The sequence below is a fragment of the Eumetopias jubatus genome, unplaced genomic scaffold (assembly GCF_037043125.1).
Source record: "Eumetopias jubatus isolate StellerSeaLion01/CBP00866 unplaced genomic scaffold, mEumJub1_p1.0 scaffold_8, whole genome shotgun sequence".
Lineage (NCBI taxonomy): Eukaryota > Metazoa > Chordata > Mammalia > Carnivora > Otariidae > Eumetopias > Eumetopias jubatus.
In genome coordinates this window covers 138,797,368-138,825,088 of record NW_028274814.1, presented here as the reverse complement: position 1 = coordinate 138,825,088, position 27,721 = coordinate 138,797,368, and the positions used below count along the sequence as shown (strand labels likewise).

The following is a 27,721-nucleotide window of genomic DNA, read 5'->3' as shown; positions in this document are numbered from 1 at the left end:
AAATAAAGCATGTTGTCAGGAGTTTAAATAGCACGAGGCAGAAAGCTGCCCAGCCCCCACCCCCAAATCACTCCCCACCAAGACCAGAAGGTTCTCCTAACTGACATCTATCACTCGTGCTCACGCCTGATGGTGTTCTGTGTGTGTTAATGATGCTACTGACAAGAACTCATCTTTACATACATCTAAATAGCATTTTCTACATAAAATCAGGCAGCACCATCTTTTAGGAAAAAATTGTGATTTATTGGTAGAATTGCTTTGGATGAAACCATTTAATAAGCTTTTGGTTAGATTTTACTACACATTTCAAGAAACGGTATAAAATATTAAGTATGTTTTTTAATCTTAAGGCAACTTAAGTTGTCGGTGTAATATTTCAGCATAACACCGCGGGCAAAACCCCACCACGTGGTGCATCATCCCCCCAAAGCCATTTCAGGATGGTGCCCAGGGGGCCCCTTGTCCCAAAGATCTTGAAACGCTGAGAATAATGTTGAAGGCCCTTCCAAAACGCATGTTAGAATCTATTCTCGGCCACGTGCCAAAATCTCATCCCCTTGCTTCATTCATTCTTCTCAGACAAGACACTTGACTGTTAACTGACTGGCTACAAAGCACTCATGATTTTGTCTAAAATTCAATTATCTTCTTAGAGGACACAGATTCTCCATGACTGAAGACATTCAAAGACTCTAAAGATGATTCCCGACGATTTTGAGCAACATGGGAACCTTTGAGATAAACATGTGCCGTCCCCTTCATTTGAATGAAGGAAGTTATGACGGTCTGTGACATTACAGAATGAGAGTACTCGTGCATTCTTGCATTCCCGTGGACTTCAGCGCTCCTCACCCTCTCACTGCGTGTGGCCTCCTGGAGAGGCTTCTTGTATTTTTAACACCTCAAGCGTCAACACACCAACTTCTTAAGATGCTGTTGAAAAGCACGTCTTTTGGAAGCCAAGTTCAGATGGGACCGATGTACCCCCGTGCCTCCGCTCTGCTTCTGTTTCTGCTACCCTCAAGTCACAGGGCAGCCGGGGCCCTGACGAGCTCCGACCGGGTCACTAAGGGCCCTGGTGGTTGTCTGGCCTCCGGTTCTGAAATCTCCGCAGCTCAGACCGGCCCCAGGCCCAGACAGAAACGTTCAGTACCTCTCCCACCACCCTCAGCCCTCAGCTAACACCCATCTTTTCCCAAAACAATGGGATCTACAGGCTTCCGGCAGCTTCCTTCCTCCTCCCAAGACCCTCTGTCCACCGTCTCCCGGCCACCTTCCCACAGCATCCCCCTTCTGGCCCACCCAGCCCCTAACCGGTTCTAGGTGAGCTGTAGGTCTTCGTGTTATATGATCTACAGGCCACGGAAAAGAGAAAAGCAGAGGCTGTGTCCCACACTGTGAGCTCCGAGCTTGGGCCAAGGGGGACAGGGCTCCTTCCAAGAGTGTGCAGATCTCAGTGGGGTATGCAGAAGGGTACTCCGTGGGAATGAGACTGATACTAAACAAGAGTGTTTGGTTACGAGTAAAGTTGACTTTTAAGTTTCCTTTAAATTCTAAAACCCCAAGAGAGAAATGGAAGGAAGATCTCTCCTAACCATTTCCAGGAGAGAAACTCAAAATTAAAAGGTTACTTTGCTTTCACCCTTATGATCCAGAAAGGGTCTAATTTATAAAAGCCCCTGGGGCCTCCCAGCATGGGTGTGGTTTTACCAATTTAATAGAGTTTGCTTGAGCCCTTCTGAAATGTCTCAGCCTATTTAATTGGAGAATTTTACTGAAGAATTAAAGACTCAGTAAAAGAGGTTTGGTTTGTTCATGAAAGTAAATAGCTTGTGAAATACTTCATTTTCCTGTGACTAAAAATTCCAGCTTGTAATTCCCAATCAGGATCGCTTTAAGCTACTCATTAGTACGAATTAAACCTGTTTTGCCATGCTCGTAGGAAAAAGGTAAAAATATCTTCATTAGCCAACCCTGGGCTGGCCCCTCTTTGAAGTAGCTCTGAGATCAGTTCTGCAATGAACACAGGGACTGAGCCGACCGCGGGGCTGGGGGCGGGTGGCAGAGTGCACTACAGAAAAGGCCCAGAACGGTCCAGAAAAGACAACAGAGTTTCTGTGAACAAACAGCCCTTTCTAAACCCAGAGATGTCCTTGCCTTTTCACTGAAGAAACAGGGGTGGGATGGGTGGGGGGCTGCAGGGCAGGGGGGTTGGAGAGGACGGAGGAGATTTAGGGGAAGGAGCCGGAACACTGTTGAGGGAAAGAAAATGCTTTCATTTTCTGGCATTAAAATAGAAATTTAAGAAAAAAAATAGAGGTGTTTAAAAAATGCACTTAAGAGATGACCCTAAGCTATTAACCAGATTTTTTTCTTTTCTTTTCTTTCTTTCTTTCTTTCTTTTTTTTTTTTTTTTGGTTTATTAATTACACAGTCATTGTAATGACCTCGTTGCTAGGAGCTCTGAGGTGGAGGAACCTGAAGATCGGGGTTGCTGATAAGCTGCCTCGGCCTGCTGCCTCGGGGCCCACAAAGCCGTCCTGCCTTCCTGCCTTCCCGCCATCCAACGGCTGTTTCCTTAGCCCCTCCCTGCGGCCAGGGGGGCACCTCAGGCAGGAGCCCAAGCAGCAGCGAGGTCACCTACCGGGTTATTGCTGGCCTTCCCCGCGAGGATGACCCGGGCCTTGACCTTGTTCATGTTGAAGTTCTTGAGGTAGGCCTCATAAATTCTCTTGGCGAGGGACTTCAGATCTGCCGTTTCTGCATCTTCTGGGTCATGTTCACAGGTGAGAATTTCCGCTTTCAGTTTTGCTTTTTCAGATCTTGGCATTCGTCCAAAGCGAATTGCTGGGGGCGGGGAGGGGGGGACATGGGAGAGAATGGGAAGGGGGCAGAGGTGAGCACTGGGGCGCATGGCAGGGGACCGGCCGCTGGGCGGAGAGTGCGCACCGAGAACTCGACCACCAGCGAGCGCAAAGCTGCCCCTCGGGACTAGTCAACGTTCTATTCCGGAGAGAGGAAAATAAAACTCAACCCTCCATCAATTTTGGACTCTTTCAAAAGGTTAAAAGGAAAGGCAATCCCTCATTTCGTCAACAGGATCGGTTGAAGGTTGTTTACTGTCATGAGGTCCCAAATTGACCCTTAGTTCAAGGAGATGGCAGTTTCCCCCAGGGCGAGTTCATGTGACACCTTTTTCTTTGTCCAGAAGGTGGACATGCAACTGCTAGGAATTAGTCATTTTAGATTTACCCTCGCGTCATCATTGGCACGTTCTAAAAGGACAGTAGGTTTCAGAATAATGACATTCGCCATGTGGGATGGTGTTTGCAATGGCACATGCTTCGTGCAGACTCTGGGACCATTCTGGCGTCCTGGGGGCGTTTCCAATCGGGCTGAAAAGCTTCCATCAAAGTCTTACCGTGAGAAGTGTCTAAGTGGAATTCCAGGAGCTCTGCTGCGTCTCAGCTATGTGACACTGCTCCCTTTCTGGGCTATTCTGGTTGCAAAATGATCTGGGCACTAAGTGTTGCCACACATTCATTCAAAACACAGTCTGTGGCGGCCAGACAAGGGAGGTAAGCTGAGGCACGGGCTGGGGAAGTACACTAGACAACCTTACCTACCGTTATGGGACATCCCGACCGAAAGGCACTTGTGGAAACGACAGTATTGGCACTTATTCCGGTTCTTTTTCTGAATCTTGCAGCTGCGGTCACATTTGTCATAGGCCAGCTTCAGCCGGATGGTCCTCCGGAAGAAACCCTGTGGGACGGACGCACGGTTGGGGAGGGGCTGCGGTGGGCCGCTAAGTCAGCATCGCGGCTTTACTCACATTTCTGGTCGTTCACTTACTGTACTTCCCAAGTGGACTGAAATTAGCGAAATCGTTCTAAGAAGTCTTACTTAATTGGGACAAATTGAAAAATTTAAATTTCATTACGTGTAAGATGAAAAACTAACAAAATGAGGCAAAATTCAAAGTCGTTTCAAGACGTCCTCATCTGGCTTGGGAAGACCCGGTTATGGTCTCCCAGAGTCACTCAGTCCTGTCCCCATTCATACAAGTGTCACTTTCCCTCCCCAACTCACGTCCAGATTTGTGACTACACAAATCTCTACGTAAGAGAATACTAACTCCCTGAAAGACAAAAATTATAATAAACCAATAAAAGGAAGCCACCTGTTTGTAAACAACGCTCGTGCTTTACAAAAGCACTAAACTCTACCCAGTAAGAAACTTCAGGACTTAGTCCATGAGAAACAAAATGTAACAACAGGAACTCAGGCACAGCCAGGTAGGAAAGGCTACTTTACAGGTTCATGGTCAGAAGGCTTGTGAAGGCGTCTGTATTTGCTCTGGTTCTTTTTCTGTTTGCTTCCCACTCATTCCTGCATATTTCAGATGGGCAGGTCCGGTGGGCCTGCGGGAGCGGGGACAGCAATTTCTTGGGGCCCTGGCCTCCAAGGCCAGCCCGGGCTCAGGCGCGGCATTGCTGTGTCAAGGACGCGGGTCGTGCCTGCACCAGGAGAGGCTGTGGTATCTTCCAAAAGTCAGTAAACTGTCTCAGCACGCACAGGGGAAGGAGATTTCTGATTTTAACCGAACACTGAGATAATGCGATTCCCCCACATATCAGGTACATGAAGTACCAGAGCTGGAGAGTGTACACAAAGTCCTAAAAGCATGATGTGGGGGCCTGACACCTCTGATGGCCAGATCTTTTTAGTGATGATGAAAATCTGTGTTTAAAATAAAAGGAAGCACCCGTCGTCCCGAGCAGGGACTCTCCTCCCTGCCGGGGTCCACCGTACCTTGCAGCCTTCACACGCATGAACGCCGTAATGGTAGCCTGAGGCTTTGTCCCCACAGATTCTGCATTCAATGTTCAAGGCTATGCTGGAAGGTTCATCAGCACTACCGGGAGCCACTGGGTAAGTGACCGACGAGGGACTTGAAGCTGGTGAGAGGGTGTCTGAGAACAGAGGAGAAAGACTGATGAGCATTCCAGACACCATCATCGATTCTATACCAGGTTTACGAGGACATGATTGCGTTGTGGGGAGGCGCCGGCTAGTGGGCAGAGTTCCCAGCCTGGGCTGGCCCCTGTCCTGGGCTGTCCCACCCCTGCCTGGGTGCCTCCAGTTACCATCGTGGCATCCCCAAACCTGCCGCTGGGCCGCCCCCGGGTTCTGGACCCACACACCCAGCTGTCTCCCCTCCCCCACCCCGGCTCGGCCTACACACAATTTGTACTCTGCTTCCCTCCAGCTCTTCTGCAAATGTTAACTCAGTAAATCACACCAGAACACAGGATAAAAATCCGTGTGGGCAACACTAAAGGCAACAATCCATGAAAGATTACCAAAAAAATTAGGTTGGACTTTCTTAAAATTAAAAAACTTCTTTCTGCTCTGCAAAAGACACTGCCAAGAGAATGAAAAAGACAAGCCACAGGCAGGGAGGAAATATTCGCAAAACACACATCTCATAAGAGACTTGTATCCAAAATACACAGAGAGGTCTTAAAACTCAACGATAAAACAAACAACTCAATTAAAAAATGGGCAGAAGATCTGAACAGATACCTCACTGAAGAATGGTAGCAAATCAGTATCACTTGTCATTAGGAAATTGTGACTTAAAACGAGACATCACTAGGCACCTATTAGACTGGCTAAAACAAACATGAGCGCCTGGGTGGCTCAGTCGGTTAAGCGTCTGCCTTCGGCTCAGGTCATGATCCCGGGGTCCTGGGATCGAGCCCCGCATGGGGCTCCCTGCTCCACGGGAACCCTGCTTCTCCTCTGCCTCTGCCCTTCTCCCTGCTTGTGCATGCCCTCTCTCTCCTGTCTCTCTCTCAAATAAATAAATAAATAAATAAATAAATAAATAAATAAATAAAATCTTTAAAAAAAATTAAAGAGACCCCTGACGACACTGCATGCTGGCGAGAATGTGCAGCGACAGGAATGCTCGCTCGTGGCTCCTGGGACGGTAGAATGGTGCAGCCGCGTTGGACGACAGTTTGGCAAAACAGTCTTAAAGGGATTGCACTCCTAGGTATTTACCCAAGTGATCTGAGGACTGAGTTCACACAAAAACCTACACACGGATGTCTATACAAGCTTTAGTGTTAATCTCCCCAAATCAGAAGTAACCAAGACGCCCTTCGATAGGTGGAGGGATAAAAAGAAAGGCCGGCCTGAAAAGGCAACTTTAAACTATACAATTTAAATACCTGACGTTTTGGGGAGGCTGAATTATAGGTTTGGTACAAAGGTGAGTTGCTGGGGGCAGGGTGGGAGGGATGCTGAACAGGTGAAACAGAGGTTTTTTTTGGAGATGGTGAAACAATTCATATGAGAACGTAATGGTGAAGACACAACATGATGCGTTTGTCAAAACCCACAGAACTTTACAGCACAGAGCGAGGCTTCAATGTGTGCAAACAAAAATCATTTAGGAGGTTGGGGGTCCCCCGGGGGAGTACAGAGTATGACGAAGCAAGCTCACCGTGTCACACAGGTATGGAACGGCCTCCCTGAAGGAGGCGTGGAGAAGACGCCACCCGAGGAAACTTGGAAACGAGTGGCCTCTGTGGGACCAAAGGCGTGTCAGCATGGGGTGTCTGCGGATAAAGCGGCCCCCACAGGGATACGGGTTAGCCACCCTGACGCCACCATTGTGTGGACCGGAGACAGACCATGAATGGAAGGAATGGTGGCGTGGGAGCTTGCAGATCAGCTGGGAGAGGTGAGAATGGCCCACGTGGTGGCCGGTTGGCACCGCAGGCATCGGGGCAACAGACAGAGATACCGAGGGCTACATACAGAAATATTCATGGACCTGTGTATGTACGTGGATTAGTACAGGCCCGTATCTTTTTGATCCATCAGCTAAAAGAGCCTAAAAGAAAAGACACTGCAGCAGCGGCCAGGACTCTGACAAGGCTGGACAGAGCTCTGGGACCACCACTCACAGTGAAAGCCTCGGAATCCACCAGCCGTCAGGTAAAGGGACTCAAAAGGGTTTTGCCTCAGTACTGGGGCACACTTAAACTGTAGGATCAACACTGTTATGGTTCCATCTAACACAAGACCTGAAAGGTCAAACATTTTCCAAGTAACTTCACTGTGTCTCAGGACAAAACTCAGAAGTATTTATGGGAATACAAAAATATCCATCATGAACAAAGTTCATAATGCATGGCATCCAATAAAAAAAATTACAGGGGCGCCTGGGTGGCTCAGTCGGTTAAGCGTCTGACTCTTGATTTCGGCTCAGGTCATGATCTCAGGGTCAGGCTGCACCTGAACTAACACAGATGATTAAAGTTATGACTGTATCCTAAGTGTTCAAGGATCTGGATGAAAGACTGGAGACTGGGCGGAAAAGAACCGTGTCACACTTCTAGTGAGTTAGACTACACCACCTGGTGTGAGAAGTACACTGGATGGGATCAGAGCCAGCTTAGACACTGCAGAAGAAAAGATTAGTAGACTTGAAGACACAGCAAAAAAACTATCCAAAATGAAACACTGAGAGAAATAAGATGGAAAAAAATAGCTTCATAAGTGAAATCTACCAACCAGTTAAGGAAGAAACAGTATCAATTCCACAGAAATACTTACAGAAAACTGAAGAAGAGGGCGCACTTCCTAACTCATTCCATGAGGCCAGCATTAATCTGATACCAAAACCAGATAAAGATTTTACAGGGAAACTAGAACCAATACTCTTCACGAACACAGACTCAAAAATTCTTTTTTTTTTTTTAAGACTTTATTTATTCATTTGACAGAGAGAGACACAGCGAGAGAGGGAACACAAGCAGGGGGAGTGGAAGAGGAACAAGCAGGCTTCCCGCCGAGCAGGGAGCCTGATGCGGGGCTCGATCCCAGGACCCTGGGATCATGACCTGAACCGAAGGCAGACGCTTAATGCCTGAGCCACCCAGGCGCTCCCAGACACAAAAATTCTTTTTTCTTTTTTTTAAGATTTTATTTATTTATTTGACAGAGAGAGACACAGCGAGAGCGGGAACGCAAGCAGGGGGAGTGGGAGAGGGAGAAGCAGGCTTCCCGCCGAGCAGGGAGCCCGATGCGGGGCTCGATCCCAGGACCCCGGGATCATGACCTGAGCTGAAGGCAGACGCTTAACGCCTGAGCCACCCAGGTGCCTCCAGATGCAAAAATTCTTAACAAAATTTTAACAAGTCCACCATGTACAAAAAGGACAACACATTACGACAAAGTAGGATTTATTCTGGGAATGAAAAGTTGACTTAATCTTTGAAAATCAAATAGTGTAATTTGCTGTATCAACCAACTAAAAAAGAAAAGCCATTTGATCATCCTACTGGATGAGGGAATAGTATTTGACAAAATCCAACATCACTTTCTGATAAAAACTCACAGAAAACTTAGGATTAGGAGGAGAACTTCCTCAACCTAGGAAAGGGAATCTATGAAAAACAGTTATTGTCATACTTAGAGGTGAAAGACTGAGGTCAGGAATAAGGCAAGGGTGTCTCCCCTTATTCAACACTGTGCTGGAGGTTCTAACCAGTGTAATAAGGCAAGAAAAAGAAATAAAGGCATCCAGCTTAAAAAGGAAGAAGTAAAACTGTCTTTATGGACAGATGACATAATCCTCTGTGTAGAAAATGCTAAAAATCTATAAAATATGAAACACTCAGCAATAAACCTGACCAAAATATATGAAATATCTGTACATTAAAAACTGGAAAACATTGCAGAGAGAAAATTTTTAAGATTTTATTTATTTGAGAGAGTGAGCAAGAGAGAGAGCACACAAGCTGGTGGGGGGCAGAGGCAGAGGGAGAAGCAGACTCCCCGCTGAGCAGGGAGCCCGACGCGGGGCCCCACCCCAGGACCCTGGGTCAGGACCCAAGCTTCAGGCAAACACTTAGCTGACTGGGCCACCCGGGCGCCCCTGCAGAGAGAAATTAACGAAGAGCTATCTAACAGGGGAACTAAGTTCACGGCTCGGAAGGCTCAGTGTTGGCAAGATGTCAGTTCTCCCCACGTTGACCTTTTGATTTAAGGCAAATCCCGGTCAGAATCTTAGCAGGCTTTTTTGGTGGAAATTAAAAAACCGATTCTAAAACTAATCGAATACCCAAAACATCTTCAGAAAAGAAGAATAAAGTAGGAGAATTTAATGCTACGTGACTTCAGGCGTTATTATAAAGCTACAGTACACAGAAATTAGTGGCATTGGTGTCAAATGAGACAGGCAAATGGAACCAATACAGGCCCAGGCAGGCAAAGCCAATTGATTTTTGACAAAAATACAAAGGCCGTATAGTGGAGATAGCAGTCTTTTTAATAAAGTATGTGAGAACAGTTACAAATGCAAAAGAGAGAGCGAGAAAAGAAATAAGTTTTGATCCATTTATGAAAACCAATTCAATAGATCTGGGACAAAAATGTAAAACCTAAAAAATGTAAAACTTATTGAATAAAGTGACTTCGGGTCAGGCAAATATTTCTTAAATATAACACAGAAAAAGCAGGATCCACGAAAGAAAAACACTGACAAATTGCACTTCCTCAAAATTAAGGACTTCTGTGTTTTGAGAAACACTGCTAAGGGAAAGAAAAGACAAGCCACAGATTAGGAGAAGCTACCAGAAATCACACATCTGATGAAATACTTGTATCCAGAATATATGAATCCCTCTCAACAGTCAAGAGCAAGGAAACCACTCACTTTAAAATGGGCAAAAGGTTTGAACAGAAATGTCACCCAAGAAGATGTGTACATATGAGGTACAAGCTTGGAGTTATCACATAAGCAAGTCATGCGGAAGACACATACAGCATTGGAGGTATAGTCTGAACTATCATAGTAACATTGTGCGGCGACAGATGGTGACAGCGTATAGTGGTGAGCGCTGGGTCATGCACGGAATTGGGAAGTCACCGTGTTGTACACCTGAAGCTAATGTAACACTGTGTGTCAACTATACTTCATTAAAAACATTTTAAAAAAGAAGATATCTGGCAAAAGAGCCTCAGCATCATCAGGCCTTGGGTAAATGCAAATGAAAACCACCACCGTGACATCCCATTACACACCTGTTAGGGTGGCTACAACCCAGAAGACTGACCGTATCTGATGTTGATAGAGGGTGTGCATGAGCTGGAGCTCTCACACTCACTGGTGGGAACCTAAAATGATATAAAGCTCAGGGGCGTCTAGGTGGCTCGGTCGGCTCAGGTCATGATCCTGGGGTCCTGGAATCGAGCCCTGCATTGGGTTCCCTGCTCAGCGGGGAGCCTGCTTCTCCTTCTCCCCCTCCTGCTGCCCCTCGCTTGTGCTCTCTCTCTCTCTCTCTGTCAAGTAAATAAATAAAATCTTTTAAAAAAGTGATATACCACTCTGGAAAAGATTTTGGCAGTTTCTTAAAAGTCAAACATACATCTACCTTAGGTCCCAGCCATTTGCTCCTAGGTATTTAGCGGAGAGAAGCTAAAGCACATGTCCACACAGAGACTTGTACGTGAATGTTGCCAGCAGCATTATTTGTAACAGCTGATACCTGGAAGCAACTCAAATGTTCTTCGACAGGTGTATGGGTAAATAAACAGTGGCGTATCCATACGACACATAAAAAAACCTGAGCTATTGATATGTGCTTCGATGCAAATGAATCTCAAAAGAATTTTGCTGAGTGAAAGAAGTCAGCTGAAAAAAATACCTACTGCATTATTCTTTCTATATAAAATTCTAGGAGCTACAGACAGATCTATAATGATAGAAAGATCGGTGTTGCTCAAGAGGGAGAGGGAGACCCAGGGGTGGGGAAGAGGGTTTATAAAAGGGCAAGTGGGGCGCCTGGGTGGCTCAGTCGTTAAACGTCTGCCTTCGGCTCAGGTCATGGTCCCAGGGTCCTGGAATCGAGCCCCGCATTGGGCTCCCTGCTCGGCGGGAAGCCTGCTTCTCCCTCTCCCACTCCCCCTGATTGTGTTCCCTCTCTCGCTGTCTCTCTCTCTGTCAAATAAATAAATGAAAGCTTTATTTAAAAAAAAAAAAAGGGCACAAGTAAATTTGGAGGTGACGAGTTCGGTCACTATTTTCATTGTGGTGATGGTTACATACTCAAAATGTGTGTGTACACATCAAATTGTACACTTTAGCTATGTGCAGTTTACTGTATGCCAATAAAGTCGCTAAGAAAAATCAGGGGCGAAAGAGATTGGCCGTGCAAGCAGCCTCGCCCATCTGTTCTCCTGGGTGTAAAGTTTAAAGTGAATACATTTTATAGACGGCCCTTCCATAGGAGCCATTTACATAATGCAGAAATACCCCCTGAAGGATGGAAAATCTAATTTACAAATAAGCGATAATCTTATCTCAAATTAGCTAGTCACACGAGCACTGGAGAACCTGGAAAGGAAACAAAGCAAGATTTTAAGAAGCAAGAGATGATGCCAAATGACCCAAAGGATCAACAACAACAGTGAGGAGAAGCTGGAGAAGCTATGGACAGCTGACCGCATGCCCAGGGCCCGGAAGGCCAGGGGCCCAGAGTCGGGGGTGTGCGTCGAGTGCATTTCAATGTGATCACGTTTTGTAAGTTCCCCCTCTTTTGTTTTTGCCACGAAGTCCCTTTGAAGGAACAAGAACTACTCTTGTGAAGACCAGGGTGGTACTCTCTCCCCCAAAACCCTTGCCCTTACTTTATTTAGATGCGAAGCACATGGCAGCCCGTGGACTTGGGTCCAGTGTGGCTTTTGATGAAGCATATGGACCATGAGGCTAGTTTATATGACATTTCCAAGTCTTATGTGTCAGAGCTTTCAGATGGCTTAGGAATACATTTTAGATCATAGTTCTTGGCAATGACCTAAAAGACAACCTTGAGACAAACTGGAAGAACGTAATTTCGGATTCCTCCTGTTTGAGGGTGAGGACTTGGGAGAAAGAAAATCCAGGCAGAGTGGCCACTGTGGACTCTACCTTCCTGGAGAAAGTGGGTGTCTGAACACTATTCCTGTCCATGGCTAGAACAGAACGTTCCAGAGGTTTTACAACTGAACGCCCACCCTGCTCACGCAAGTTCCTTATTTGAGAACGACCTCGAGAGTGTGTGTGACCTGTAGGAAAAGTGTATCCTTGAATCTTTCATCATAAAATGAACAATATGTTTTCCAAAGAAGGGTGGGGGGGGGAACTGCCTTCTTTAAAAAAAAAAAAAAGAAAGAAATGGACAGAGATAAATCTTCTCAAATCCAGAAGAAAAGAAATTTCTGGTAGTCAGTATGACCACAAATAGTACATGAAAACAACTGGACAGCATGTGGTGTGTCTGCAATGTGCTGAATCAAAGACCCATGTGGAGGGGTTGAGAGCTGGGTTTGACCCTGGGTTTTCTCCTACTCTGAGCTTGTCATCTCCAGCATGTCCCAGCTGTCTGTCTCCCTACCTCTTAACTCAAAGAAACAGAATAACGAGCTCAAACGTTGCTCTTGGGGTTCAGGGAGACAAGGCGTGCGCAGTGGCTACCATGGTGCCCAGCAGCCTGGGCTGTCACTGTCCCGGACAGTAGCACAGGTCAGCCAAGAGGCGACCTACCGAGGCTCTGCAAGGTGATCCCACACCCCAGAGGCTTTTCCTCGTCTCCCCTTCCTCGCTGTTTCTGGAAGCTCCCATCACCCTGGACGTCTGCTCCTTTCCCTCAAAGCTCACTCCCTCAAAAACACATCATGAGAAAGGCAGTCAAAACGCAAACCACTGGGGCGCCTGGGTGGCTCAGATGGTTAAGCATCTGCCTTCAGCTCAGGTCGTGATCTCCAGGTCCCGGGATCAAGCCCCACGTTGGGTTCCCAGCTCAGCTGGGGAGTCTGCTTCTCCCTCTCCTTCTGCTTGTGCTCTCTCTGTCTCTCTCTGTCTCTCTCTCTCAAATAAATAAATAAATAAATAAATAAATCATTTTAAAAAATCTTAAAACAAAAACCGCAAACCATTTATAAAGGTCTGTTCGGGTCACTACAAAGGCTGTTCAGACAGGAAGGCCACAGAGTCCATTAACTCGTCATCTCAGGGTCTCGCTTGGATCGTGCAATGCCTGATTTTCTGGGTCAAGGACACTGCTGCCAAAACGGATGTTCGTACGAAGAACATGGCTTCAGAGCCAGCTGAGGGGCATGGGCTCAGGTCTTGGCACGGTCTCTTTCTAGCTGTGTGACCAGGCCACGTTACCTGATATCTGTGAGTTTATTTCCACTTGTAAAACGACAACAGTCTTCTCACTGAGTTTTTACAAGGATTATGTGAGGCTTTGCGCAAGATGCTCTTTCCTTCTGCCAGGAATGCTCCTTTCTGCTGCTTTTATTTTTCTTTAAAGTATCTCAAACATACAGAAAAATATACAGTAGGACCCCTGCCGCCCAGATTTACAAAGGTAATGTTTTATCACATTGCCTCATGCCTTCTGTCTAAAGTGCAACCTACGGGAGCTAAGGTCCGGGTGGGACCCTCTGCCCAATCCCACCTTCCGCTCTGCAGGGGACCAGCATCATAAAACTGGCACGAGCTTTCCCAGATGTGTGCCCATACCCACCGACCACATTCAGCGCTGTCTGGTGTTGGAGATCTTACACGAATGGAATCATACAGAATGTATTGTCAAGCTTGTTTATTTTCATTCATTGTTGCTTCTTACGTGGATTCAAGTTGATACAGGTGGAGCAAATTCTTTCTCTTAAGTTATGATAAAGAACTCTGCTGCAGGAAGCTTTCTCAATCTATCTGCTTCCCTTGCTTCTCATTCGTCCCCAACGTGAAGGTCACCATGGCGCACGGCAACAACATATGTCACGCACCGCATGCACAATCCCAAATACGGCTGCCATGTGTCTCCTTTTAAAACGATGTCTGTCCCCAGCGGGCCTGCTGGGTTGAGAGTGCATGCACCTTCCACTACTCTTGCTACAGAGGTTTCGTCAGCGTACAGTGGTTTCGTCAGCGTACACCGTTCCCAGCAGAGCGTGAACCTCCCCTTTCCCACTGTCACTAAAGTCAGCGCTCCATCATGAGAATCATCTTCCTGGAGCAGGAATAAGCGAGGAGATGGTGGGCGGAAATGTGCTCCAGGGTAAGGACTTGCCACACAGGGAGCCTTGTCCAATTGAGGGCACAGTTGACACCCCATTATCCCGGGCTAGCTTCAGTGTTGCCTGGAAGGATTGTGCGTTCTGCCGTTTCTCCTCAGTGATAGCAGAGGTTACCTGAGTGGACCCCATGTTTTATTTCTTTGCATCCGCCCTGCTGATACTTGTTGCAGTTCTTTTTTTTTTTTTTAAGATTTTATTTATTTATTTTAGAGAGAGTGCGCATGAGCAGAGGGAGGAGCAGAGGGAGAGAGAATCTTTAGCAGACTCCGCACTGAGCACGGAGCCCAACATGGGACTCACTCTCAGGACCCTGATATCATGACCTGAGCCGAAACCAAGAGTCGGATGCTTAACCGACTGAGCCACCCAGGCGCCCCTTTCCTGCAGTTCTTAATGCAGTGTAGAAAATAGGGAGGTTTCCAGATTTAAAAAAAAAATCGTCCTTTTTATTATACTAGGAGCCTCTGCTTTAAAGAAATAGAAACTCAGAATTTTTTTTTAGAAATGGAGCTGACTGCCTTAACTGAATTTCAAGCATTATTTGATTTGTGTATAGCTTTTAAAAGGGGGCATACTGTGTATCTCACAATGTCTCCTGAAAGCCCTCCAGGCCCAGTGGACTGGGTGTTATGCTTTATCATGTCTAAAGAGTTTATTGCACAAAGATGTGACTTCTTTGTCAGCTAAAGAGAACAGTTTTCTCTGCAGGAAAAAACAAAACAAAACAACACAAGAACTTTTCTAAATACAGCTTTTTGGGATAACAGCACACTTACCTGTAATAACAGATCCATCAGATCCTGGGCCGCTTCCTAAATACTGGTATTCTGTGAAACTAAAGCTTCCAGAACTGTCCTCACCAATGGATTGAGAAATCTCTTGGATGTTTCCCATTTCTTGTAGAAATTCTTCAGATAATGGGCTTTCCAGATCATCAGCCTCGAGTGGGGAGAGGGGGCAAATCGGACTTTCTGTGTCTACCATCTTGACTAGATGGTTCTGGAAATGTAGCTGAGCCCCAACCTAGGAGGAGAGAGCAGTAACCAGTGAGACAAACACAGAAGAACACTTTTCCTTCAGTGAAAACATCCTTTACCCATGACAACCCACTGAATTCATAATCTAAGAAGGAACAGTGTTGACCACCTTTTCTCAGCATGCCTCTTGATAAGCATGCTCAGAAAATGAAAATCTTTCAACACAAGCTGTTTAAGGAGACAAAGCCGATCCTGTGAGAATCATTCACCTGCTACTGAGTGCACAGGGTGTGTTCAGCTCAACCCAGCGGATCTGAGCTGGAGAGAAACAGCAGTGGGACACAAAGTCCCCGCTTGCTTAGAACACCTGTTTCGGTGGGGACATAGACAGTTAGCAAGTAAACAAACACACGTGTGGACTGAATGGTGATCCGACGGCACAGTAGGAGCAGATGGAGAGCGGACACTGCCTTACAGGGGGACACTGCCCGGCCGATCCGGGGACAGCAGGCCCTGAGAGGGTGAGCTGCGCAGAGGTCTCTGGGGAGAATGTTCCAGCAAACGAATAGCGAGCACAAAAGCCCCACAATGAAAGCCTTCTAGGAAAAAGCAGGCCAGTGTGGCTCAGCAGAGGGGCACAGAGAGAGCAGGAGGAACAAGTCATCAGCATATACCCTGGTGCGATATTCTAGGTTCTCCTTGTACCCCAGGGGTAACTCACGCAGGTTTTCCTTAAAAAATGATTGCGCACTTGCAGATACATCATAGAGTTTAAAAAACCCAACTAGGTGAGTCCTTGACAAAGCTAGACTGTTTCAGCCAGCAAACAACAGAATACTCCCTGGGTGGGTACTGTTATGAGCTGAACTGTATCCTGCCAACATTCCTGTGTTGGAATCCTGACCCTCCAGACCTCAGAATGTGGCTATATTTGGAGAGAGGGTCTTGAAAAGGCACTTATGTTAAGATGCGGTCTTTTAAAGCGGGCCCTGATCCGATCTGATTGGTGGCCTTATAAGAAGGGGAACCTGGGACACATAAAAAGAGACACCAGGGGCGTGCGTGCACAGGTGCGTGGCAGGTCCAGTTGCCTGAACTGCCCTCCCATCTCTGCCCTCCTGAGGTCCTGCCTCAGGTCCATCCCTGGGCCTGGCGGTCATGCATCGCTCAGTGACATTTAGCTTTTGGGAACTGCTTTCCCATCTGAAGTGGTCCCAGTGAAGCCCACGGCTAGTGGCCCCAAGAGGCCCTGAGAAAGTGCATGCCATCAACAGCCAGGGCTGACCGCGAGGGGCTGACTGCGAAGCGCTGCCCTCACATGGTGACCACAGGACGCCAGGCTCGCCCGGCCGAGTGAGAACACTATTCCAAGGCAAATCCGCGGAACATACTCTTCTAAAACATTTTCACAGTGCAGCCCTGCTTCAAGTAAATATCTTTAAGTGCAAAGATGAAGGGATGTTTTGACTTCCTTTAGGAATGAAAAATGGGTACAATTCACACATTTTTGTGAAAGTCACATCTCATGCTTAGAATTCGGAGAATAAGTTCTCATGGTTGACAATAACACACAGGAAAAATAAAAGAGAACCATCAGCCTTTCATAAGATTTAAAGGACTTTCTATGTAATCTGTATTTTTAATCAGGCTGTGAATCTGTGCATTTTTTTCTATCATATTTCATTCTGCATTATATCTGAAGGCAGGTTTCTTCAAAAGGCAAGCAAGACAGTGGGGTATTACTTAAAATATTTTTCACCATGAACAAAAGATTAAAAACTGCATTCACTAGAGTACAATATTAACCATAAAGTTGAGCCCAGTACGTATCAGCTAGCCGGGCAGAAGCCGTGCGGTCAGTGGGGCTATGACCACCTCCTCATCAGACCCCCAGTGCTGCAAGGGAACCCGTGTGTAGACAGCAGCCTTTTTCCCCCTGCAAATATTCTGTCTTCCAACCAGGAGTGTCAAAGCTGGAAGAACTGATCTTTGATTTTAAAATGATGTTCGTTTCCTTGTCATTACACTCAGGGAGTTAGAACACTCTTAGCGTTTTACTATTTAGTTGCTTTTAAAGCATACCTGAGACTTACTTAGGGGAACGTCGGTCTTGCTGTTAATGAAGAGCTAACAAGATAAAATCCCTCTGCAGAGTGAGGCAACACTGTCCTGAACTCTGGCCAGAGGACTGGTGTTTGCACAGATCACTGAACACACTGGCCCTTTCTTGCTTCTGGCTGGAGCAGATAAGGCAGGGCTCCCTTTGACGGCATCCCCAGGTTGAGAGCCCAGGCAGCTGGGGACACACCCCAGCCCACCTGCCCTGTGGCTCCCGGCGTGCCCCGGCTCCGGGCCCTACCCCCATCACTGTGGGTTCTGCTCAAGCAGCAGAAATATCACAGGAAGTCTGGCTCTAAAGTCCACATGGCACGGCCACTGCCCAGTTCCTCGAGGAGAGCAAACCAGATGCCAGTTATGGTGTCCTCCACCCCGGGTGCTCTGGAGGGACAGACAGGCACATCAGGTGATCTCTTTTCTCAGCCGCTCCCAGGCTGGCCAAGGAGGTGAGACAAACGGCTGGAGGAAAAGCCGAGAAGGCCAGCAGAACTCCAGTGGGTCTTCGGTTTCCTCACGCAGAGAGGCTTCCACGGGGGGCCGAGAGTCTGGGGAAAGGATGGCGGAGCTCCCCGCCCGGCTCCCACCAAGATGCATGTTCCGTGTAATCCTGACAGTCCTTCCCGAACCCGAGGCCTACCGGCGCGCTCTCTCAACACATCTTTTCTTTCTCACCCAACTTAAGTGTTAGAGCTGCATCTTGTTATTTCAGAAACTCGAATGTAAACTGCTGAAATTCTCCTTTTAGGTCTCAGTAGAGCATTTACCAATCAGAATATTCCTTTGAGCAGAGTATGCAAAAATTATAGAACATTAAAAAAAAAAAAAGAAAGAAAGAAATGACAAGAAAGAAGGAAAGAAGGGAAAGAGAGGCAGCAAGAAGGAGACGTAGAAACTATTACCATTTTGTGTCACTGAGGGCAGGTGAAGCACTGGAAGGATTTCAACAGTGACCCACAACCTTCACCATATAGTACTTTCAAATCACCAACTCTTAGATGGCATGACTTTTTAAAAGATTAGGCTAAAATGAGTTGCTAATGGCATGATGAGCTCTTACTCTGTGAAGCCAAGCAGGGCCCAATATACCCTCCTCTGGGTTCCCGCAGCACCTGGGCTGGATTCTGACAGAGCCCCAATTATATGTAGCATGAGAACGTTTCACATCTGCCTTGAGGGCAGAGAATGTATTTTGCTAATCCCTGTATCCATAGTTCTTGCACAATCCTTATGGTGCAGGAGGTGTCCAGTTTCTGTTTCCAGCGCTTAGCTAAGGTGGGCATAGCATGTGCCCCCGCAGGTTACCCCAGCAGTAACTCGGTGAAAGTCTGTGAAGACTCCCCGGGCTCTGTGTTAGCAAGTGCGGCCTGCCATCACCCAGATGGCACAGACGAACCCAGCGTGTCCAAAGACAACAGCACGTAAGGATATCTAGATCAGAAGTCGGCATGGTTCTGCGTTGGGAAAGTGATCAAAAATTTGCACATCGGAACTTAAATACAAAGCATATAAGAGGGAAACGTAAGTCTAAGCCCCATAGTGAACAACAAAGTTCCAAGTCGGCAGGAAAGAGCTTGTGTCAAACAGGGATGGAGGGAGCGGGGCTGCCAGCCGTCAGCCCCTTTACCCCGAGGGAGAGGCCTTGGGGTTAGGGCATGAATGGATGATCAACTGACTTTCCACCTTAGAAGCAACAGAGAACGTGGGAGCAGTTCTGTGCTGACATAAAGTAGGGTGCTTTGACTTTCACTTCATCAAATGCTTGGAATCAAAGGCCAAGGAAGAATCACGTCCTTGTCGGCTCCTGGGGCTGTGACAGGGTCTGACCCATCTCTGCACCCCTACATTACTAATGGAGTTTCTTGGACCTGCCAGGCCCTTCGTAAGTATTTTCTGAAATTAAATACTAAATAACAGCTCGATATTGGCCCAACTGTCAAAATAGTTTTACATGCTGTGGTATCAGATACTCAAGAGAAAGAGCAGATGGAGCTGGGCTTGAATTTCCCCGACCCAGCGCTTGTATTTGACACAAAAGTGTCCGAATACCTAATACCAAACCTAGGACTTCTACTTTGCTACTACCTCTCTTTCTGTAAGCAACCCTAACTTATTACACTGTAAAACCCCCTCGAATTATACTTAATGTGCTTACTGATGCCACCTTATAGAAACCTATTTACATTTTCTGTTGGCGAAATTGTCTGATAAGACTTCACTTAGTGGTCCTAAGGCAAAGGATGGGATTTTTGTCAGAGCAGTACCATTTCCATGAGCTATCAGGCAAGGAATTTTTCCATTTTCCACCAACTGTAATTCAACACCTTGTCAGATTCTTTATACTTCTCTGTATACCTTTTAGATCTTTAATATTTAGAGCTTTCAGCTGAATTTGTTGGGCTAGCATTTAAAATAACATTTCAAAATAAACAGAGAAGCACTACAAAGCCCTCTGTACCTTCACCCAGCACCAAAAGTTCATAGACATTGATTAACCACTGCCACCTGCCTAATGATTAACGCGCTTCCAAAACCAGTGCAGAAAATGCCTCCGATAGAATCTGAAGCAGAGCACCGGAGTGTGGCAGTGGGTGTTTTAATGAGTTAAGCCAAAGGCGGGGTAATTAGGAGTAGTTTGCACACCACACAGATTTATCTGGGGACATCTAAGATCTTCCCCAACGACACCTAATGCATCAGCATTTTGTAATCAAAAGAATTTGGTGTGTGAAAATGGCTATGAGTCTCTGCACCTTCACCTTTAAAGGTCCAAGAAGAGGGGCGCCTGGGTGGATGGGCCTGAGCGTCTGGCTCTTGGTGTTGGCTCAGGCCATCATCTCGGGGTTGTGGGATCGAGCCCCGCGTCAGGCTCCCTGCTCAGCACAGAGTCTGCCTGAGATTCCCTCTCCCTCTGCCCCTCCCGCTCATGCTCTCTCTCTCTCCCCCTAAAATAAATAAATAAATCTTTAAACAAAGAAAAAGGTGCAAGAAGAATGTTCCCAAACACTTTCAAGGAAACTGCCAGTTTCCCACAAAGCTCACACTGGATGATAGTATCTACCTTCACTTCAAACCCAGCAAACTTCCCATTTTCCTGAAACCGGGGCTCTTGTTTTTAAATCTCATCTTACTTTTGGTGGTGGTGAAATTAAAATAATTACCGGGAAAGCTGTAACTTCACACACATCGTGTGCCTGTTGCAAAATGAAATCTGAGCTGAAAAGCTTGTCGAAAGAATTGGTAGTCACTGGAGATGAGACTCGTGTTTGCCACACAAAAGCTCTGCTCTGATGCAGACAGAAGCCCAGCACTGATGCATGTACCCAGCAGGGGGCAGAGAAGCGAGAGGACCCTGGGCCTCCCCTGGGACAACACCAAATGATGACATTTGGGAACAAGGGAGGCCCTGCCTGGTGAGGGCAGAACGACATCAGACATCCAACAGCCGACTCTGTGAGGCTGAGCCTTCATTTTTTGGGCTCAACCGATGCTGGTCACCTTTGGGTGGGGAGACCATGTTTTATGAACTTCCGGAAACACGTGAGGGTCCACCTGAGCTGGTGACTGGCTTAACCCTGGACAAGACACTGGAAGAGGCAGTCTCAGCCCAGGAGGGACCCCCAGCCCCAGGGCAGAGAGGGAGCCGGAAGCACTGGCTGAGCATCGCCCCAGTAACAGCCAGATGTGCTGTGCTAAGTTCCCCAGGACCCGGGCAGGGCAGGTGGTATCCGCCCCATTTCCAGAAGAGAAACCCAGCAGTTCAGAGAGGTAAAGAACTCATCCCGCTCACAGGGGAGGAGACACGAACAAACACGCCTGCAGAGGCTGAAATGTGGGGAATCCTGGGGGGGCAGGGCGAAGGGGGGTCCAGAAAGGCTCCTTGAAGGAGGGGATGCCCGCGTTGAATCCTGAAAGATGACGAGAAAGCAATGCAGAAAACAGTGACAGGAACGAGGCTAAGGGAGCAGCCATGTGCACGGTGACCTAAAGCATCATCAGTAAACAGCTGAGAAGGGCCACACCATCCGCTCTGAGACTTGTCAGTTCCATGCTGCTGCGTAACAAACAACCTGCAACATAGTGGCTTGAAACACAACCAGTACACGTGCTTCCCAAGTTTGCGGGTCAGCATTTTGGGCCCCGTCTTCAGAGTCTTCAGATGCGCAGTACTCCACGGTGAGTGTGGGGACTGCATAACCACACGTGTAAGCCCTGCAGTGTTACTTCTGTGTCACTTCTGCCACGTGCTGTGGCTCAGGGCACGTCACAAGGCAAGCTCGGATCCCAGTGACGGGGGAATGCATCCTACCCCTGAGGCAGGGGGACACAGAGATTTTGTGACCGTTGCCGATGCAGCACAGGGGGATGTGGCGAGGGATGATCAGCAGAAGCAGGAGAGGCGGGTGGTGGCGGTGCATCACAGCTCATCGCGGGCAGGGATGTGGTCCTCGGCCTCTGAGCCGTGGGAGTCAGGGCAGGGTGCTGAGCAGCCGTGGGGCATGGCAACACCTGCATTACAACGTCCTGGCCACAGGGTGGTACCTGCTTTTAAGGGGGACGGGACGAGAAGCAGCCAGAGTCCTTACGAGACCAACCATCCCCAGGAGGGGTGTTGGGAGGGAGGACCGGCAGAACACATGGGGCTAACATGGTGGCTCCCCGCAGCTGGATGCGGGACAGAGTCAACGATAAACCTATGCTCTGGCTCAGGCACCTGGGAGCATGAGGTCACATCCATGGAATCCAGGACAGCAGGAGGAGGGTAGGTTTCCCAAGCGGAGGGAGCTGTGACCGGTGGAAAGACAGAGAGGGCCATGGTAAAGCAGCCGCAGGGTTTCTGAGGGACACCCAGGCTCGACCCCTCTAGTCTCCCTGCCACCTCTGGGAAGTCACCAGGCAGCCAGCAGCGTTCTCCTCTACGGTTCTTGGCAGCGGCTAGGGAGGATGCAAGTCCCACCCTCAGGGGACAGGGCAGTACAGTGTGTGACCTGGGATACATGACCACACTTCTTAGAGTCACGGTTTCAGTACCCGTGGTCAGCGTCAATTCTATCTGTGCAGCAGGTTGTTCTGAATGTTTGCAGAATGACGGGCACGTGGCCCTCCCCCAAACAATACCATCCCCAGGGGCAAGACCAGGCCTCATTCAAGTGTATGCACAGAACACACCCTTGAATGCACTGAGCTGAACACAAAAGTAAGGGGGGAAATCCCTACCAGTACCTAAAAACAGAGGCCTGAGACCCACAAGGATTCACGTCCATCACTTAAACCAATGACTCAGACTGGAGCAGATCACACAGGGTGACCAGCAGCGTCCAGCCTACGGATGTATTTCTGTCCTGCCAACCCTGTAGCCTCTAGAGTCTCAGCCAGACATGCAAGACTAGCTTTAAAGAAAAAAGCCCTTTTATCTTTAACTCCTAGGGGACAACTCAATGGAAGTCCAATTCGCTCAAGATCAAGAGTAACTGAGTAGAAAGACAATTACTTCTGGGGTAGTGCTATGTCCTGGAGGTTAACTTTGGTTTTATGATTTCAGGAAGTTGATAAAAAAAGATGTGCCCATTTTTAAACCTTTCTCCTTGGACTTCCTCCTTCAGTTTTCAGATTAAGGCCATGGTGTTGTGTTTTGCCAGAGCAGACAAGTTCTGTATGCATTTCCACTTCTTCCAAGTCTGGCAAAAAGCAGCTTGGGAAGAGGAGAACGGGGTCAACAGTAGAGTTCTGAACTAAGGGAACTCCAAGGAAAAACACTTCTCACTCTATTTATAAAGTTACAGGAAATGGTCAATGCCAGGAGTCTCTGATGAGGGCATAGCCTCTGCAGCAATGCTCTGAGCACCCAGCACCCACTCGCCCGTGGAACCATTTCCAACATCCCTGGAAAGAAGAATGACTTTTCCAATATGGGTCAACTTTCTGCCAGGTGAGAACTGCTTTCATGACAACTTTGTAAATAACGCTACGTAACAAAGACAGTAAATGTGTCTTCAGAGTTTTCTGCTTTCAGCTTTTTTTTTTAAAAAAAGATTTTATTTATGTATTTGAGAAAGAGAACGAGAGAGAGAGAGAGCATGAGAGGGGGGAGGGCCAGAGGGAGAAGCAGACTCCCCGCCGAGCAGGGAGCCCGATGTGGGGCTCGGTCCCGGGACTCCAGGATCATGACCCGAGCCGAAGGCAGTCGCCTAATCAGCTGAGCCACCCAGGCGCCCTGCTTTCAGCTTTTCTGACTAAACTGAACGACGGGTGTCTGCTCGTTCTCATTCTGTGTTCCGCTCTATGGCAAAGTAGACCAAAGTAAGAAAAAAGCCCCAATATGGGGTAGTTCATATAATGTTTTCGCTGGTTTCATCCTTCTCCATAAGCATAGAGGGAAAGGAAACACTTCCTCTCTGCACTGGTTCTATTTACATAATAGACATATGATACTAGAATTGTATTTCTTCTGACACCAAGATGTTGTGTCTCTCTGCTTTATCAGTCTGTGCGTGGCCTGTAATGGGCATTTAAGACACAGCTGACGAGGACGTCGCTCTTACACTTGAGAAGTTCCTCGTAACTGGGGAGGGGTAGAAGGGGCAGCCGGACCACAGCCCCGCCCCCATTCTGCTGGGCGCCTCCCACCCTCCACCTGCCCCCATGGCGGGGGCCTGAAACATCTCACCTGGGAAGGTCTTCCCTTAAGGGGGAACGCCTGCAGACGCCAGCCATGGGCACAGCGGGGGCTGTCCCCTCCCAGGCTGACCTCTGCAGCAAGCTGGCTGTGACCCTCCCTACCCTCTGCCCACGACCCCAGCCAACTTTTAAGCTCCTCACTTTCACATGGAGGTAGACAAGCCCAAAATACCAGACTTTTTCCGAGGAAGGCCTCAGACAGGAAAGCAAGAGCCAACCAACCAACAAATCCGGAAAGATCGACTTGGAGAAACAGAATACAGGAGGAAGAAAAGAACAAAACCAGGGGAACTGGTATTAATATCCCTGGAAAGATAAGACACCGCCTTCGTGGGAAGAGAAGAATATGCCATAAAAAGGAACAGTCAGAGAACTGAAAGCTCTCCTGGGAATTAAAGAAGCACCATCACAAACTTAATCAAGAGTGCTCAGATGGAGGCTTCTGAGATGAGGGAGAAAGCCAGGGGGCAGCCAGCAGGCCAGGCGAACAGCAGGAGGCCCGGGTGAGGGAGGTGAGCACAGGAAAGCAGTGGCAGATGAGCTCAAGAACGTTTCTCAGAAATGAAGGCAGTGGGAGAGTCCACCAGGTCCACCACAGCGTGAGTGAACACAGACCCACCCCAAGCTCATCGCAGAGGGCTCCAGCACACACTGGCGACAAAGAGAAGCTCCTACAAGATCCCACAGGCTTTCCAAAGAGGGAAGACATGTCTCGTGCAAAAGATCAAATACCAGATGCTTTTGGGTTTCTCAAGAGTGCTAGAGACGAAAGAACAGGTCAAACCTTCTAGAATGCCGAAGGAAAATTGCTTCCAACTCATTACTAAATCTTCAGATAAGCCATCCATCAGGTGGGCGGGTAGAAAAGATCCTATGCATTCTTTTCATGTGGTGGCTGTGTCTCTGGGACTCTGGACTCTCTCCCTCCGTAATGCTTGGCACTTGCCTTGTTCTGGGGGGAATTCTTGGTGGACATGGTTTTTTGTACAGGTCTGGAGTTCAACTCTGGAATGACACATTTTCCAGCCGTCTAACTTGTCGAGCAGCAAATGTTGCTTGTACGCTTCAGGTCAGCATAGTTTTACAGACCCCTTTGGGCCAGCTTTAGGACCTGGTCATCGTTGGCCATTATCCGGACACAACACCACTATCCAGTAGAGATTCTGATGACGTTGACGATGGCAGGAGCACTTCTGGGACCCTTATTGCGTGCCGAGACTGTATGAACGCACTTCAGTCTCCAAACAACCCCATAAGGTGGACACTCCTAATATGCTTACTCTACTGACAAGAAAACTGCAGGACAGAGTGGTGACAATAACATGCCCAGGGTCACATAACCAGTGAAGCTGCGGTTCGAACCCAGACAGGCTGCCTTGGTTTCTGCTCCAAAGCACCATGCAACTGTCCTCTGCGTTACGTGTCCCAGAGCTAATGTTTGTGGCTTCAGATCCTACTACCAGTGATTTCGAGATGTGATAATCTGGTTCCTGACTACCTGCAAGGGCTCCCCTTCCCAGTTCACCTATGCTGAGCGCACGCTCCACTGTGCCAATGTAATCCTTTGCTAGAGTCCTTGTAAAGTTTAGAGGTGAGAAAAAAACAAGCCAGCATTGCTCTAATTTGTTTTTAAAATAAAGACTGGAGGAGTCCCTGAGTGGCTCAGTTGGTTGAAGCGTCTGACTCTTGATTTTGGCTCAGGTCATGATCTCAGAGTCCTGGGACTGAGCCCCATGAAGGGCTTCGTGCTCAGCGTGGAGTCTGCTTGGGATTCTCTCTCTCTCTCCCTCTGCCCCTCCCCCTCCTCTCTCACTCTCTAAAATAAATAAATCTTTAAAACATAAAATAAAGAGTAGAGGTTTCAACTGAAGGCAAAATGAAATGTGGGGCTTACTGGAATCCCCAGTACTTAGGCTGCTAAATGTTTGCATAACTAGTGGAGAACCATCCTGTCAGCCAGCAGATGGAGTCTCGTCTGTAAGTATCTTCATGTGGGGCCACTTGAGGCTCAAAGGAAGACCTCAGAACTGACGCTTCAGGGCTAGTGCTGACCAGGAGCCAGTTGCTTTGTTCTGTTTCTAAAATCAGCTTTATGAATGTCATGTAAGGGGCATACAACAACCTGTACATATTTAAAGTATTCAGTTCGGTAAGTTTTGACATATGTATTACACCTGTGAAACCACCACCATCTTCCAGATAATGAACGTATCCATTACCCCAAACGTTTCCTTGTGCCCTTCGGTCATGCCTCCCTTTTGTCCTCCATACTCTGGTCCCCACTGACCTGCTTTCTGTCACTGCATCTTCCTGAGTTTTATATAAATAGAATCATACAGTATATGCCCATTTTGCCTGGCTTCTTTCACTCAGCATAATTATTTTGAGATTCATCCACGTCGTCATGCATTATCAATTGCTCATTTTTCTTTATTGCAAAATAATATTCCAATATACAGCTAGCCACAGTTTGATCACCCATTTACCAGTGATGGATGTTTGAATCGTTTCCAAGTTTGGGCTGTTATAAATAAAGCAGCTATAAACACCCACACACAGTCTCTGGGTGGACATATGCTTTCTTTCCATTGGCTAAATATCTGGTCATGGAATTGTTGCATCATACAGCAGGTGTTTGTTTCATCTTTTAAGAAACTGCCAACGTCTTTTCCAAAGTGTGTGTGTCATTTTACATTCCCACCAGCAGTGTTCGAGAGCTTCAGTCCCTCCACACCATAGCCAACAGTTGACGGTCTTTCTCTCTGAGTCGTTCTAATGGGTAGATCGTGGTATTATACCATCACCGTGAAAGTCGTAAACGAATGATGTGGAGCATTTTCACACTGCTATCCATACACCTTCTTTGGTGAAGTGTCTGTTCCAATCTCTTCTCCATTTAAAAAACTGGGTTGTTTATTTTCTTGTAGGTGAATTTTCAGAGGTTGTTTCCCCCCCCCCCCCCCCCCGTATTCTGGATATAAGTCCCTTATCAGGTTTATGCTTTACAAAGATTTTTTTTCTCAGTCTATAATTTGTGTTTTCATTCTCCTAAAACTGTCCTCTGAAGAGCAAAAGGTTCATTCCAATGAAGTCCAATTTATCAATTTTTCTTTTACAGATTGTGTTATTGGTGTCATATTTACAAAATCTTTGCCTAACCCACGGTTATGAAGGTTTTCTCCTGTGCTTATTTTAGAAATTTTAGAGTTTTAGATTTTACATTTAGAACTATAATCTACTTTGGGTTCATATACAAAAATGGTATGGATCAAAGTTCATTTGGGTCATATGGATAGCCAATTATGCTGGCACAATTTGTTGAAAAGATAGTCTCAACATAAGATTTCTTGACAGTATTGCCTTTGTACCTTTGTAAAAAAAATCAGTTGTTTTATTAGTAACAATTGTGGAATTTTATCAAATATGTTTTCTGCATCTATTAAATAATTATACAGTTTTTTTTCATTCTGTTAAAATGGTGAATTACATGTTGTTGTTGTTGTTTTTTTTTTTTTACTGTCAAACCATCCTTGCATTCCTGGGCTGAACCCCACTTGGCTATCATATAACATTCTTTTATATATCATTGAATTCACTGTCCTAAAATTTTGTTTGGAACTTTTGCATCTATGTTCATAAGGGATATTAGGCTTTAGTTTTCTTTACTTGAAATGCCTTTGTCTGGTTTTGGTATCAGATAATGCTGGCCTCCTAGAATGAGCTGCACAGTACTTCCACCTCTTTGATTTTCTGGAATATTTTTGTGTAGAATTTGTATTATTTATTCCCTAGATATTTGG

General features: G+C 47.1%; 1 protein-coding gene across 1 annotated transcript in view; it reads right to left on the bottom strand.

Moving 5' to 3' along the window:
* Positions 1–27,721, bottom strand: part of PPARA (peroxisome proliferator activated receptor alpha) — a 68,005-nt gene that overhangs the window by 11,949 nt on the left and 28,335 nt on the right. Inside the window, exons 3-6 of the mRNA XM_028115368.2 lie at positions 14,928–15,174; positions 4,819–4,979; positions 3,630–3,768; positions 2,648–2,850 (exon numbers count right to left, since the gene is read on the bottom strand). Of these exons, the coding sequence (XP_027971169.1) occupies positions 2,648–2,850; positions 3,630–3,768; positions 4,819–4,979; positions 14,928–15,135 (711 nt within the window). The 5' untranslated portion in view covers positions 15,136–15,174. The remainder of the gene's footprint in view (positions 1–2,647; positions 2,851–3,629; positions 3,769–4,818; positions 4,980–14,927; positions 15,175–27,721) is intronic.